This window comes from Sorex fumeus, unplaced genomic scaffold, assembly GCF_029834395.1.
Source record: "Sorex fumeus unplaced genomic scaffold, SorFum_2.1 ptg000095l, whole genome shotgun sequence".
Lineage (NCBI taxonomy): Eukaryota > Metazoa > Chordata > Mammalia > Eulipotyphla > Soricidae > Sorex > Sorex fumeus.
Window position 1 is genome coordinate 721,123 of NW_026606152.1, and position 14,145 is coordinate 735,267.

The 14,145-nt window shown below is 61.6% G+C and overlaps 1 protein-coding gene across 2 annotated transcripts; it reads right to left on the reverse strand.

Moving 5' to 3' along the window:
- Positions 1-11,303: 11,303 nt before the first annotated feature.
- On the reverse strand, positions 11,304-13,474 carry MRPS2 (mitochondrial ribosomal protein S2). Of its 2 annotated transcripts, XM_056132867.1 has the most exons (4): positions 13,362-13,474; positions 13,176-13,274; positions 12,849-12,978; positions 11,304-11,899 (listed from the first exon to the last, which is right to left on the reverse strand). In XM_056132867.1, the coding sequence occupies exons 1-4, from the start codon at positions 13,399-13,401 to the stop codon at positions 11,314-11,316; spliced, it is 855 nt and encodes a 284-aa protein (XP_055988842.1). In that variant the 5' UTR covers positions 13,402-13,474; the 3' UTR covers positions 11,304-11,313. The 2 variants fall into 2 exon arrangements, with proteins under 2 accessions (XP_055988842.1, XP_055988843.1); XM_056132868.1 differs by lacking the exon at positions 13,176-13,274 and having other exon boundaries at positions 13,362-13,419.
- Between the last annotated feature and the right edge of the window lie 671 nt (positions 13,475-14,145).

The following is a 14,145-nucleotide window of genomic DNA, read 5'->3' on the forward strand; positions in this document are numbered from 1 at the left end:
AGGGGTTGGACCCAGGCTGGCCACGCTCAAGGCCAGCGTCCTCCCAGCTGTGCTCTTTCTCCAACCCCAGGTGTGTTTCTTCCTGAAAGTGTGGGGCGTTGCTCAGCAGTGGGCAGCCTTGCCTGGCGAGGCCACGCCCCACCCAGCGGCCCCCAGGAGAGTGCACAGCCCTGTCACCTGTCACCAAAACAAGAGCCAAAGGAGGGGAAGGCAGGAGGGTCGGGGAGAGGCGGTGTGAGCAGGGGCGCTGTGCCCTGCGTGTAAAGGACCCGGACAGACAGTACGAGGCTCCGAGGTGACCCATGAGGCCAGCTGGGTTTAGCTGCTGGCCTGAGAAGCAGTTTGTGGCCAGTCATTCTGGGGCCTCCCCCAGGCGTGCTGGGTCCATCCACAGCAGGGAGGTGCCTCTGTCAGCTCACTGGCCACCGGAGCCCCTGGACCGTCCAGGGTAGCGCAGTGGTCAGCCTCAGGCCAGGCAGCCATGGCTCAAGACCGCCCCAGAAGTGCTTGGGGCTGGTATCCGGCATCTGAGAGGCAGTGACGGTTCGGGTGCCCTCCTGCCCTCCTGTTGGCAGGGCGGTGGGGAGCGGCTGGGCGCACAGGGGAACTCTGGCGGGGGCTACAGAGTGGTCGGGGAGGGCCACCCGTCCCCCTGAGGGTCCAGGGACTCGGGAAGGCACGGCCCTGTGAGGAAGGGTAGGCTGCCTCGCTGTGATGATGGAGCAGCCTGAGGGGAGCACTGCTTGGCTGAGTCCCGGAAGGGGCGCAGGACACAGGTGCAGGTGGGCCCAGAAATGCTTTGACCAGGTCACCGCCTGGGCCCCAACGGCTGGCACATGCCTCCCCGCGGCCAACCCGAACCTGGGGTCCCTGTGTCCAGTCCCCGCGATCAAGTCTGGATGCCTGACACACCACAGGGTGCCACACCAGCCCCTCGAGTCTAGGGGACACTCAGAGAGCCCCTAAAGGTGCAGAAGACCTGGGGCACCATTTTATAGGTGTGTACACACTCACACACTCTCACAACTCACATTCACACATATATTCACACACTCATACACTCTCACAACTCACATTCACACACTCACACACCCATACACACTCTCACAACTCACACATTCACACACTCATACAGTCACAACTCACATTCACACACACTCATACACACTCTCACAACTCATATTCACAGACAGTCACACATTCACAACACATTCACACACTCATACACTCTCACAACTCACACATTCATACACACATTCATGCACATTCACACACATTCAAACACACAGTCACACACAGTCACACACATTCATATACTCATACGTATTCTCACACACATTCACACATATTCATTCACACTCTCACACGCTCACACACATGCATATATACACTCACACAAGTGCACATACAACACTCACATTTATACACACACACTCGAGACCAGAGGTGGGTGAGGGGCTGCCGGGGGAGCGGGGTGCATGGGGGCACAGTGCTGCAGGCTCGGGCGAGCAGCCCCCATAGGCCTCGAGGGAGGGCCTGGTGTGGGCCCCTACCAATGGGGCGGGGAGTGGGCCAGGCAGTTGTGGGGTCCTGGAGTGGGCCAGCTTTGTGGGGTGCTCTGGGCCAGGCAGGACTGGACTCTCTGGGGGGAAGCAAAATGGGAAGGAGGGAGGGGGGTCTCCCTGCGGAAAGTTCCCGCCTCATGAGCCTGGCCCACTCCAGGACCCCTCCTACTCACGCCCTTGCCTCCAGGAAGCCCTCCAGCTTCACCTCCCAGCATCTGATTCTGGAGCCCGATGCCCAGGTGCTGTCTCCCCATATCCCCCAGGCCTCCCACCCCTGCTTACCCCCCCTCAGCAAATACAGTGAGCCTGACGGTCAGGTGCAGCGCTGGACATGGGCGCTGTGGCAGCTCCCGGCTCTGGGGCTGACAGTCCCCTGGGAGATGGAGGAAGCCAACCAGGGTGCTCGGGCACGGCTGGTGGTGCCCAGGGCTTCGTTCTGGAGCGGCTGGGCGAAAGCCAGGTCAGCGGGTTTAAGTAAGTCGAGCACTCTGCCTGCTGTGCTATCACTCCCAGCCCATCTTGCTTACCTTTTTTTTTTGGTCACACCCAGTGATGCTCAGGGCTTCCTCCTGGCTCTGCACTCAGGAATCACTCCTGGCGGTGCTTGGGGGACCCTATGGGATGCCGGGGATCAAACCTGGATCGGCATGCAAGGCAAACGCCCTCCCTGCTGTGCTATCGCTCTGGCTGCTTTGCTGGAGGTAAAATACAAACAACGAAGGTCTGCTTGTTTTCTTGTCTTGGGCTCCACCCAGTAGCTCTTTTTTTTTTTTTTTTGGTGTGATAGGGTGCAGAGGGGGGTGACATCCGATGATGCTCAGGTTCTGCACTCAGGAATAACTCCTGGTGCTGCTTAGGAGACCCTATGGGAGGCCAGGAATGAAACTCAGGCCTGCCGTGGTCAAGCCAAGCGCCCTGGCCACTGGACTATCATCTCTCCAGTCCCCTGGGTTTCTTCTTTCTTTCTTTCTTTCTTTCTTTCTTTCTTTCTGTCTGTCTTTCTTTATTTTTTTAAGAATTATTTTGTCGTTTGGGACCACACTTGGCTGTGATCAGAACTTATTCCTGACTGTAAGGAGTCACTCTTGGAAGAGCTGAGGGAAGCATATGGATGCCAGGGGTGAAAGCCGGGTCAGCCATGTGCAAGGCAAACGCCAGACCCACTGTGCTGTCACACCCAGCACTTCTCAGGGGACACTCCTGGCTCGGTGCTTGGGGTCACTCCTGGTGGTGCTCAGGGGTCGTGCGGTGCCACGGACCACAGTCACACGCTTGGTGTAACCCTTGGGGTCATTTCTCTGGCCCTCCGGACCCTCACCCACCTCCTCCCCAGGAGCCACCACTCTCCCCTTCCCACTGGGGCCATATGCTCTGGCTAAGGGGAGTCTTAACCCGCACAACTGGGCGACCCACCTGCACTTCGGATTCAGCAGCCTTTGGAGAGCAACCTGCCCTTTAGGCCTCTGGCAGGCTTCCATCCACACGACGACCTTTCTGGTCCCTGCTAGGCACAAGAAAGGCCAGAGAAGGGGGTTGCGGGGAAAGGCCCAGGCCTGGCTCGGGCCAGCGCCAGACTCACTTCTGGGCCAGCCTACCTGTTCCCTGCCCCCAGGCCTTCGCTGAGGAGGCAGAGCCTCCGGGGAGGCCACTGCTAGGAAGGCAGAAAAGGCAAATGCAAAAGTGACACAGAAAGCGAGAGAAAAGAGGTGAGGCCATTTAAAACAAAAATCTCTAATGTCAATCCACTAAATAAATAAATAAATAAATAAAATCATTTCATGGAGCCCACAGGTGGCAAGAAAAAGTCAATTAGGCGATGAAGCGAGCACCGGGCAGAGAGGGGCCCCAGAGGCACCCCAAGGACAGGGGAGACTGGGGTCAAAGGGCAATGGGCTGGGGGTGGGGGCACAGTCGGCAAGGTGAGCCAGGTCAAAGCTGGTGATGGGGAGGCAGTCCCCACCTCTGCCATCAGCAAGGACTGGGGGTCTCTTCCTAAAGCAGGGGTAAGAGTGAGGGACCCCAGGAGGACAGTGGGGAGGGGGTTTGCCTTCCGTGTGGCCAATCCCTGGCAGCCCATATGGTCCCCTGAGCCTGCCAGGAGTGATCCCTGAGTACAAAGCCAGGAGTGACCACTGAGCATTGCCACATGTGCCCCCCTACCCCCAAAAAAGAAAAGAAAAGGAAAAGAAAAAGTGCCTCATCCTTCTGGAAAGTTCTCTGAGGGCCAAAGGGATCAAGAACCTTCCCATACCTCTGGTCCTAGGGCAGGATCTTTCCCACACATGGAAATAATTTTCTAGCCAAAACTGTTCTGGACAAACTAATATGAAACCAAGGCACAGAAACAGACCCCCACAAGGTGGGTGGTGGGACTCGATCCAGAATCCGGAGCCAGCCCCTGAGTGGGACAAAGTGGTCCAGGGAGAGACCAGCCACCTGGAAGATGAGGCCAGGTGGGCATGGGGCACTGCCTGCCAGCCCAGAGATGCCCTCTGCTCTCTGGTTGCTCGGGAGAATGCCGAGGAGAGCAGCTCTACAGAAGCCAGGCACCCGCCCCCACTGCAGCCCACCCTACTCCAGGGGCCAGCACCCAGCTCGGCGGGTGCTCATCCCGTTTCCCTGGTGGGGCCTTCCCTCTTCTCCCACTCTTATTTTCTAAGTAAAAGTCTTTGACTTCACCCTCATGTCCTGAAACTCTTTTCTGAGGTGATGACCAGTGAGTGTGGGGTGGAGGGGAGGCTCTGGGGTCCTTGCACATGGGGGCTGGGGCCGAGCCCATGAGGCGAGCAGGGTGGGCGCTCTCCCGGCCCTGACCCCACAGCACCCACTCTCCCCTCGGCTCCCAGGAGGAAACGCTCCCCTCACTGGAGTCCACGCAGACACCAGCCCTGGGCACAGCTGCAGTGGCATAAAAATACGAGAGGGGGCCGGAGCGACAGCACAGTGGGGAGGGCGTTGGCCTGGCATGCGGCCGACCTGGGTTCAACCCCCAGCATCCCGTAGGGTCCCCTGGGCCCACCAGGAGTGATCACGGAGCTAGAAGCCCTGAGCACCGTCGAATGCGCCCCCCCCCCCCCCGACCACAATCCCCCCCACCCCAAAAGGAAAGAACATAAACGGAGCAAAAGTATACGCAGGAGGGAACAGAACAGTTCTGGTCTGCTAGCCGAGGAGGGCAGTGAGGGTGGGAACAGAGCAGGACATCGCTGCCTCTTTACGTTTCCCGCCAGGGAGCCCTGTGGCTCTGGACGTGCTCACTGACTGTCCATGTGCCTGGCAGCCGAGACAGTGGCCGCGTGGGGGGAGCCTGTGGGTGGGGGACGATGTTTACCGAGTGAATGTCCACGCTGTGAGGCTGGCTGCTCAGGTGACCCTAAAGATTGGACAGTCTGCACACATGTTTGCCTCCTTCTCTGGCACCAGCCCCCCCGCAGGGCTGTGGCACCAGCCTGGCAGGACCCCTGACAGCCAGAGGGACTCAGCGCCAAGTAGCCTGCTCCAGGCCTGGCCAGGAGCCCAAGGTCCGAGATGGGGGATTTGGCGCCCTACCTATGTTTGGCAGATCCGAAATCCCCCAAATAAGGCATCCTGATCCGAACCCAGACCAAGACCCGCTGGCAAAGTGACCTAAACACGGTCCAGTCTCCCCCCAAGGGAACCCCAAACGGGCAGGGGGGAGGCTATGGAGGGAGAAGCAGCTGTGGGTCCCCCCTGCGGCTGCAGTCAGTGGGAGCGACAGGGTCCCCTCACCCCTGAGTCTGGTGACCTGAGGTCACTATTCACCCCGCAGGCCTTCTGTCCAGGACAGTCACAGAGGGGGAGGGAAGGGACTCAGCCGTGGGAAGGGGTGAAATGGGGAGGGCTGGAGCAGGTCCAGGCAGAAGGGAGGGCAAGTGGCAAAGCCAGAAGGAAGCAAAATCCGGAGTTGCAGGGATGGGGGCATGGCCGGGGGAGGCGGGCGCGGGGGAGGTGGGAGCGTCCGGGGGTCTCTGAGAGGAGGCAGGTTTGCCATCTGCAGCGAGGGAGTCCCCAGGGTGCCGCCAAGAGCGAGGTCACCACCATGGACCAACGACGGTGCCCACCAGCACGCAGCCCGGGCCACGGCAGCCTGAGCGGGGCAGCGTCCGGGCCTGCTCCCTCCTCGGCGTGGGTCCGGCGTCCACCAGCCTGGACAGCGGCTCCTTAGAGCAGGGGCCCCTCTCCCCGAGGACTTCGTGGAACCACAGGTGGGCGGGAAGATGCGCGACTGCCCCCTGGGGTGCAGACTCACCCCTGCGGCCGGACTAATGTGAAGGACAGGACGGGTGCTAGGAAAGTCGGGGTTCAGCTCCCCACAGGCCTGAGATACCGGGGTGGGGGCACCGAGCGCGGGAAAGCCTGGGGGGTGGATGGGTACCTGGATCGGGCAGTCTGCAGAGCTCAGCAGGTGGGAAGCCCCGCCCACTCACCGGCTCCGCCCTCTGCTGAGGCCCCGCCCGCCACAGAGGCCCCCCCCAGGCCCCGCCCACCACCGCGGCCCCGCCCACGCACGGCCGCGGCCCCGCCTACAGGCCCGCCCTGCCCTCAGCTGTCCTCTGGGATATTTGTGTCCTTGGATACAAGGGTTCCCACCATCACTGTGGAGCACCCCAAAGAGTGGGACTTAAATAGGACAGGGCGCCAGGCAGTAGGCCACAGCCCAGAAGGCCGTTTTCTCAACGTTTTCCACTACACAGATGGGGAAACTGAGTCTCAGATCCTGACCTGGAACCACCAGCTAAGACGAGGTCCTGGTGGACCCTCACCACCATCTCTGTGCCTTTCCTGACCACCACTGTCTCTAGGGATGTGGGGCTTCTGGTTCCCCAAGGGCAGAGACACAGCCTTACAGGTGCTCCTGAGAGCCCCACTGGAATCAGGAGTGCCCCCAACCCCCCTGTCCTGAACTGGGCATGGTGGCATAGGGGGCCAGATGGTACCAGCCCCTGGATCTGGACAAGCTGGACAAGGTTCCTGGAACTAGGGCTCCCGAGGTTCTATCAGGGCATGGGGGATATCTCTAAGCCTCCTCAGACACGGGCACAGCCCAGGTCCCTCCACTGAGCTGCAGGATCCTGAGACCACTCACTTCCTGCGGGGTACAGGGGTGAGTGCACTTCCTGCGGAGTGCTCTAGGTTGGGGCTGGGGCTTCTAGAGGGTTGTTGGCTGGGCAAGCAAATTAGAATTTAAACAGATCCACGGCCCGAGGGAGAGGGGTCTGTGTTCCCACACAGGCGAAGGCCCCTTAGAGGCTGAGAGTCGGTTCCTTGTACAACTCAGATAATGTGATTGTCCTCAGAACTTCCTGCAAACTTTTTGGAATCTTCCCCAAGCCTGGAGCCTCCACTCTACAGTTGCACCTGGTCTGATGTGAAACCGAGAAGCAACAGAACTTCCCTTAGGACTGGGAGGGCCACGGCCTGAGGGAACCCAGGGCAAGATGAAGGAGTGAGCTTGCTCCTGCTTGTGGCTGGGCCAGGGAGCTCATGAGGGCCTGGGGTGGCCCCTGCCCTTGCCACAGCCAGGGGGCACCAGCCGGGGGGCCCTTTCCCCTGAGCAGCCCGGAGGCGCCACTTGGCACCAGATCTCTGGACTCCCGGTAAACAACCACACCTGCCCCATGGCCCCGAGTCATTTCCACAGACTGACAGCAGAAAACAAAAAGCAAGGCACACTTTGGGGTAGTTGAGGCAGTGGCTCCCCGGGGTGTGGGAGGGCAGAGACGCAGAGCCTGCAGGTGGTGGACCAGGGGCCACCAGATTCTTCTGCTCTTGGCGCCCTCCCGTGCCCCGATCAGGCTCCCCTTTGTAAACGAGGACGGCACGGCTCCCACTGGTGTGCTCCTGGCTCTGCTCCCGAGGAGCAGCCCCGGGGGTGGGGGGCTGCCGCCTCCTGTAGTCCCCGTCCTACCGCCGGGCACCCGCAGCCTCTGCCAAGGGGCACCAGAGGCAGGAGCATCTCCAAGAACGGCCCCTAGCGGCTGCAGGCTCTTTCCGGCACCGGTGTCTGGCTCCCCCCACCTCCCCCAGGCTAGGGATTCCCTGGGGACAGGCCGCCTGTGCCCCCTGATGTATGGGGAGTTGGGGGCACGTCCCGTTTGCAGGTGGCCAGAGTAAGGGGATGCAGGACCCCAGAGTCTGTCCTTTCCAGGCTGCCTGGGGGTGGCCTGGGAACTTTGGGGCCCCTGACACTCCCCCCGGCATCTCTTGCTCCCCGGCTGTGGGCTCCAGCGCCTCCTTTTTTCCCATCCGAATCACCCTGACCATGAGCTGCGAGCATGAGTGTGTGTACATGTGTGCAATGTGCTGTGTTTGTAAGTGTGTGTGCACGTGTGCGCCCCCTTGCTAAGGCTGCAGAGAATTAGCTCACTCGCCGTGCCCCAACCACACTATGACAGCTGCTCGCTCGGAATCTCGGGGTACCCACCCGGACATGGGAGTCCCGCTGCTGCAGTGCACCTGGCAAGGCCAGGTCCCCCCACACACCTGGGGGCGGGCCTCCAGTTCGAAATTCCTGGCCCAGATGTTGGTGGACATCTCAGGCAGGGAGAAGCAGAGAGGGCCAGGGGACCCTGGGACAGAGTCAGGCGGGTCCCCACTAGAGCTGGGCGTTGAGTGCCCCCCTGGCTGAAGCCAGCCCTCTCTAACCACTCCTAGGTCCAGGAGCGTGCCCCGATCTAAGCCTGGTTGGGGTCTGGGCTCTGCCACGGTGTGACCTGTGAGGGACTCCTTGTCCCCAGAGAACCCACAGCTCCCCTGCTCAGCATCCAGCAAAGAACAGTGCTAGGGGCAGGGCGCCATCTCCCCAGACACACAGCCACGTCTCAGGACGGGTGGGCACTCGCCCGTGGCCTCCAGGGGAGCTGCTGTGGGAGAGGGCACAGAGCTGGTGACACGCACGCCTGTCACCGCCTGGGACGCAAAGGGCGCCTGGCTATCACGCGGGATGACTCCAGGCATGAGAGTCCCTGGAGCTCATCAGCGTGGTCTGCCTGGGCTGGTTCCAGTGCATTCCGGGGATGTGGATGTGTCGGGTCCTGGCTGGTCATTTCCGTTGATCTGTTTGTTTCCGTGCTGCTGGTTTCCTGTCAGTTCTGCTCATCTCTGTGTCTGCTGCTTGTTTCCAGTCAATTTCCCTGGCAGGGTCAGCTGCTGGCTCCTGTCACTCCCACTCATCTGTCAACTCCACTGATCCACCTTTTGTTGCCGTTCACATTGCCTGTATCCTGTTGTTCTGAAATTACTATTAGCTTACGGTTTTAAGGCCACAACCAGCAATGCTCAGAGGTTACTCCTGGCTCTGCACTCAGGAATTACTCCTGAATTGCTCTGAGAACCAAATGTGATGCCGGGCATCAAACCTGGGTTGGTCACATGCAGGGCAAATGCCCTCCCTGCTGTACTACTGCTCCAGCCCCCCAAATCTTTTGTTTTTGCTTTTTGGGTCACACTCGGTGATGCACAGGGGTTATTCCTGGCTCATGCACTCAGGAATTACTCCTGCAGTGCTCAGGGGACTGTATGAGATGCTGGGAATCAAACCTGGGTCGGCCACGTACAAGGCAAACACTATTACCCACTGCGCTATTGCTCCAGCCCCCCAAAATCTTTTCTTTTTCCTTTTGGGTCACACTTGCCAATGCTCAGGGGTTACTCCTGGCTCTGCACTTAGTAATTACTCCTGTTGGTGCTTGGGGAATATATGGGATGCTGGGAATTGAACCTGGTTCAGTCGTGTGGAAGTCAAATGCCCTACCCGCTATGCTATCGCTACGGCCCCCTCTGGGCCCAAATCTTGTGACTTCCTCCTCTGTTCCTTCTCAATATTGAGTTGGTGATTCTGGTCCCTTCGTGTACCTTTTCTTTGTTTGAGGGCCCCCAGCTCTGTGCTCAGAGATCAATGCTAGTGATGCTCTGGGATGCCAGGGAACTGAACCAGGTCAGTTGCATGCAGGTAAGTGACCTCCTGCTTGTCCTTTCGCTCCAGACCCTTCCCACTAAAATTTTCGAGCTGACTCACCAAGCCCAAGGACTCCAGTGCGTGGAGGTCTGTCCCTGGGCCGGGCCGCTCACCCCCACCTGCCCCGCTGCTTTCTTCTAGCCGTTTGCACCTCGCAGGCCATGTTGGCGCCAAGTGCTTAACTGTCTGGACAGTCAGGAAGGGCTATTCCTGACTCTGCTCCGGGAACACTCCTGGCGGTGCCTGGAGGACCACACGGGGTGTGTGGGTGTCAGACCTGGGTAAGCCGAGTGCCAGGCAAATGTATGAAGTCTCCAGCAGGACTCATTTTATTCCTCAAAGTTGGTTCCAAGGAGTGTCAGCCTAGACTGAGATTTTTTTTTTTTTTGCTTTTTTGGGCCACACCCGGCAATGCACAGGGGTTCCTCCTGGCTCTGCACTCAGGAATTACTCCTGGCGGTGCTCAGGGGACCAGATGGGATGCTGGGAATTGAACCCGGGTTGGCCGCGTGCAAGGCAAACACCTTACCCACTGTGCCATCGCTCCAGTCCCTAAACCGAGATCTTGAACTAAATTGATGGGGCGGTGTGTGAGCCCTGACTCCTGTCCACTCCGCCTGGGTCTGGAGGCACAGAGACTGGACTTTAAGCCCTCCAGTCCATGCGCCTCTCTAGTACCTCTCACCTTCCAGACTCGGCTCCGCCCATGCGAATGCACCTGTCATGGGGGCGAGGAAGATGCAGCTATTCCCGCTTAGGTTACAGGGGGGTCGGACTTGGTGCTTTTCCTCCCAGAGCACAGACTTTTCCAGAAGCTCTGCACCTCCCTCTTCCTGTGCTCCCCTCCCCTGGTCAGGAAGACACACAAACCAGAGCCCCCAAGCCTTGCTGAAAGGGACTTGAAGGAACCACCTCAGTCCCCTGAGTGTCAGCATCCTGCACTGTTCTACTGCTGAGGCTGCAGGCAGGAAACCACTCGTGCACACGAACACACACACACACTCTGGCATGGTGCATGTGGCACAGACACAGACACACACACTAGTCTGAGGACCCTCTGGAACAGTGTGTACAGTACACACACACACTCTGGCACAGTGCACATGGTGCACACACACACACACACACACACGCACACACACACACACACACTCTGGCATGCTGCAGTTTACTAGGGAAGGGGGAAGTTCTGTCTTACAGTTGAAGCGGAGCGGACCCCCAACCTGGCCCTCCCAGCGACTGTCCCCAGCAGGCAGGTGCAGGAGACCACCAGGCGCCTAGCACCTCCTTCCTGGAAGGCCCCACACATGAGCACTGGCCGGCGTGAGCACCAGCCAAGGCCCTACGCACCAGGGTAAAGCCTGGCTAGCCATTTAGGTTGAGCCTCCCCCAAATCCCCCTTTGCCTTGCTTGCAGATTGGCCAGGAACCCCGGTACTTAGGGGTGTCTGGGAAGTGCCAGCAGCTGGCGGTCTGGACCAGACTCCAACCCACATCAGCCCCCAAGGAAGCAAGCCCCATGCGGGGCACTGGTCTCCACGGCCCCCTGAAGGCCATCCACAACTCACCCTCCCAAACACCCCCGAAACCGCACAGTGGGGAGCACCCGTCACCTCTCCATCCGGGGACGAGGACGCCCCAAGGGCAGGCCTGGCTCTGTGCCCCCTGGTGATCTTCAGAACCCTTCCGGACCCCAAGGCGCAAGGCTGCAGGGCGGCTGGAAGGCCCAGACGGGGAGGAAGGGGCAGTGCCAACTGAGGCTCGGCGGCATTTATTGGGAAGGAGAGTGGGCAGACCCAGGGGCCGGGTCCGAGTCCCCGGCGGCCGCGGCACCCTGCAGTCGGTAGAGCGCCTCCACTTGCTTCCGCTTCTCCTTGGCGCGGAGGATGACGGTGCGGAAGAGCCTACAGAAGAGGCTCACGGCGGGGGGCGAGTCGTCGTTGCCGGGCACCGGGTAGGTGATGAGGCAGGGGTTGCAGTTGGTGTCCACGATGCCCACCGTGGGGATGCTCATCTTGGCTGCGTCTCTCACGGCCACGTGCGACTCGAAGACGTTGTTGAGAGTGTTGAGGAAGATGATGAGGTCAGGCAGGCGCACCCCCGGGCCCAGGAGCAGGGGCGCGTTGGTCAGCAGACCGCCCTTGAAGTAGCGCGTGTGCGCGTATTCCCCGCAGTCCCGGGCCGTCCTCTCGATCAGGTGGCTGAACTGCCGGTTGCGGCCCACGAACAGGATGATGCCCTGGCGGTAGGCCACATGCGCCGTGAAGTTCAGGGCCAGCTGCAGGTGGGCGGCCGTCTGCTCCAGGTCGATGATGTCCTGCCCCAGGCGGCTCCCAAAAATGTAGGGTTCCATGAACCTGGGACATGGCCGGCTGGGGTCAGCCAGGGGCTGGCCACTGCCGACCACCACTTCTTCCTGGGACTCAGACGCGAGGCTGACTGGGAGGTCGCTGCATCACTGTCCTGGCTGGTGACTGACTACAGTACTGCCACTGCCTTTGGGACTTTAGGTTCTGAGGCCCATCAGGGCAGGAGTGCAGGCCTGGAGGGGACCCCCACAGGGCTGGGAAGAGGGGTCCCGCATGTACACGGGACCCTAGTCACACCCCAGTTTAATCTTTTGCTCCCTCCTGAACCAGGTTGGCCATTTTCTTTTAGCTGTTGGGTCACACCTGGCCTGCTCGCTCTGGGGTCACTCCTGGCTCTGCACTCAGGAATCACTCCGTTGGGGATCGAACGCAGGTGAGAAGCTGGCAAGGCAAGAGCCTTCCTGGCTGTGCTATCTCTCCAGCCCTTGGTCATTCGGGGGTTGTTTGTTTGCTTCTGGCCACAGCCAAAGTGCTCAGGGCTTCAAGTTTGATTCCTGGCAGGGCTCAGGGACCATATTCAGTGCCAGGAATCAAACTTCAATTGGCGACTGCAGGACCCCGCCTGCTCTATCATCTCTCTGCCCCCGCCCCCCCAGCTCACCCACAACATGGGCAGTCTTCCTCCCCATGGCACCTTTTCTGGACCCTGGAATCCGGGGGTGTCCGGGGTCCTTCCCCCTGGGCCCTCCCTTCTGCTCCCCCATGTGCATTGGAGCAGGGCCCAAGCCTGGGGCGTCCCCATCCCGTGGGTGCTGGTCACCCCGGCAGGATGGCGCTGTGTCCGTTACCGCTGGTTCCCCACCTCCAGCCCACCTGGGTCACATGCACTACCTCCCCTGGGGCGTCCCCGACCCTCGTGCCCCCACGGCCGGCCCTTGCTCAGGGGGTGCCAGGAAGACGCCCTGGGCCCCGGGACTGTGCAGAGGGGGGCTCGCACCTGTGCCTGCAGCCGGCCTTGTGGCCCAGGTGCACGCGCGCGTCGAAGAGGCTCCGCACGGAGAAGAGCTCCTTCACGTTGAAGAAGTCGGCGTGCTGCAGCGGCTCGCGGAGGATCCGTAGGCCCGGGGCTGCGGGGGCGCGCCGGGCGGCTCGGGCGGGGACCGGGAGCGCCCCCGGCCCGCCCCCGGGGGTCCCCCCTCTGCCCGCGCCCCCGGGGAGGACCCCTCTGCCCGCGCCTCCGGGGAGTCCGCCCTCTGCCCGCGCTCCCGAGGATCCCCCGCCCGCGCCCCCCGCCCGCGGCCCCCCGACGCCCCGCGCGCGTTACCGTCATCGTCCGGGGCCGCGTGCAGCGCGGGGGTCGCGGCGCCCGCGTGTGTCCCGCGGCCCGGGAGGGGACGCAGCCGCAGCGCCGCGGGCCGGACGCCTGCCGAGAGAGCGGGTCAGCGCGCGCCCGCCCCCCGCCCCGACCCCGATCCCGGACCCCCCGCCCCGCGCGCGCCCCCGGCCTCACCCGCGCCGAGAAGCCGCGGCCACGCCGAGCCGGGCGCCATGGCGGACGCGGAACCCGGCTCGGCCGCACCGCAGCGCCGCCTGCCGGCCCGGAGGAGCCACCGCGCGCCCGCCCGGCCCCGGCCCCGCCCCTGCCCGCGCCGCTCCCGGCCCCGCCCCGCCCTCGCAGGCCCCGCCCCGCAGGCCCCGCCCCCCGCGCCTGGGCCCGACCCCGACCCGAGACGGCAGGCGGGCGGGCGGAGATTCTCCCCCAGTTCTTTTTTTTTTTTTCTGTTTGGGTCACACCCGGCAATGCACAGGGTTTACTCCTGGCTCTGCACTCAGGAGTCACTCCTGGCGGTGCTCAGGGGACCCTATGGGATGCTGGGAATCGAACCCTGGTCGGCCGCGTGCAAGGCAAACGCCCTACCCGCTGTGCTATCTCTCCAGCCCCTCGCCCCCAGTTCTAACTCTCACGCTCACCAGCGTGGTTTCGTGTTTTCCGGGTGTGAGGAGTTGCCCATGAAGTTAGCAGGAGTCCAATTTACATGCCAGGAGTTTATTGGGGTGATGTTACGGGGGAGCAGGAGCACCCCCAATACTTGGTAGGCTTCAAATTAGGGCTTGCCCAGCGGCGAGTCTTATTTCCACTTGCCAAGTCCCAGGGCCTGGCGTTGATTGGCCCAGAAACTCCTCCCTGCATTGGGGGAGCCCCGCCCGCCCGCCCAGGGCGCCCCGCGCGTGCCCAGAGGGGACTTAGCCGCCCGGCCTCAGTCGGTCACTCTCCCCTTCCCAGCCTCACGCGC

Bases quoted from the DNA above. Each gene is read 5' to 3' on its own strand.
- MRPS2 (XM_056132867.1), bottom strand. From the start codon at position 13,401: ATGGCGCCCGGCTCGGCGTGGCCGCGGCTTCTCGGCGCGG. The intron at 13,275-13,361 runs GTGAGGCCGGGG...CTCTCTCGGCAG, and splicing joins GCCGCGGCTTCTCGGCGCGG to GCGTCCGGCCCGCGGCGCTG. The intron at 12,979-13,175 runs GTAACGCGCGCG...GCGCCCCCGCAG, and splicing joins CGCGGCCCCGGACGATGACG to CCCCGGGCCTACGGATCCTC.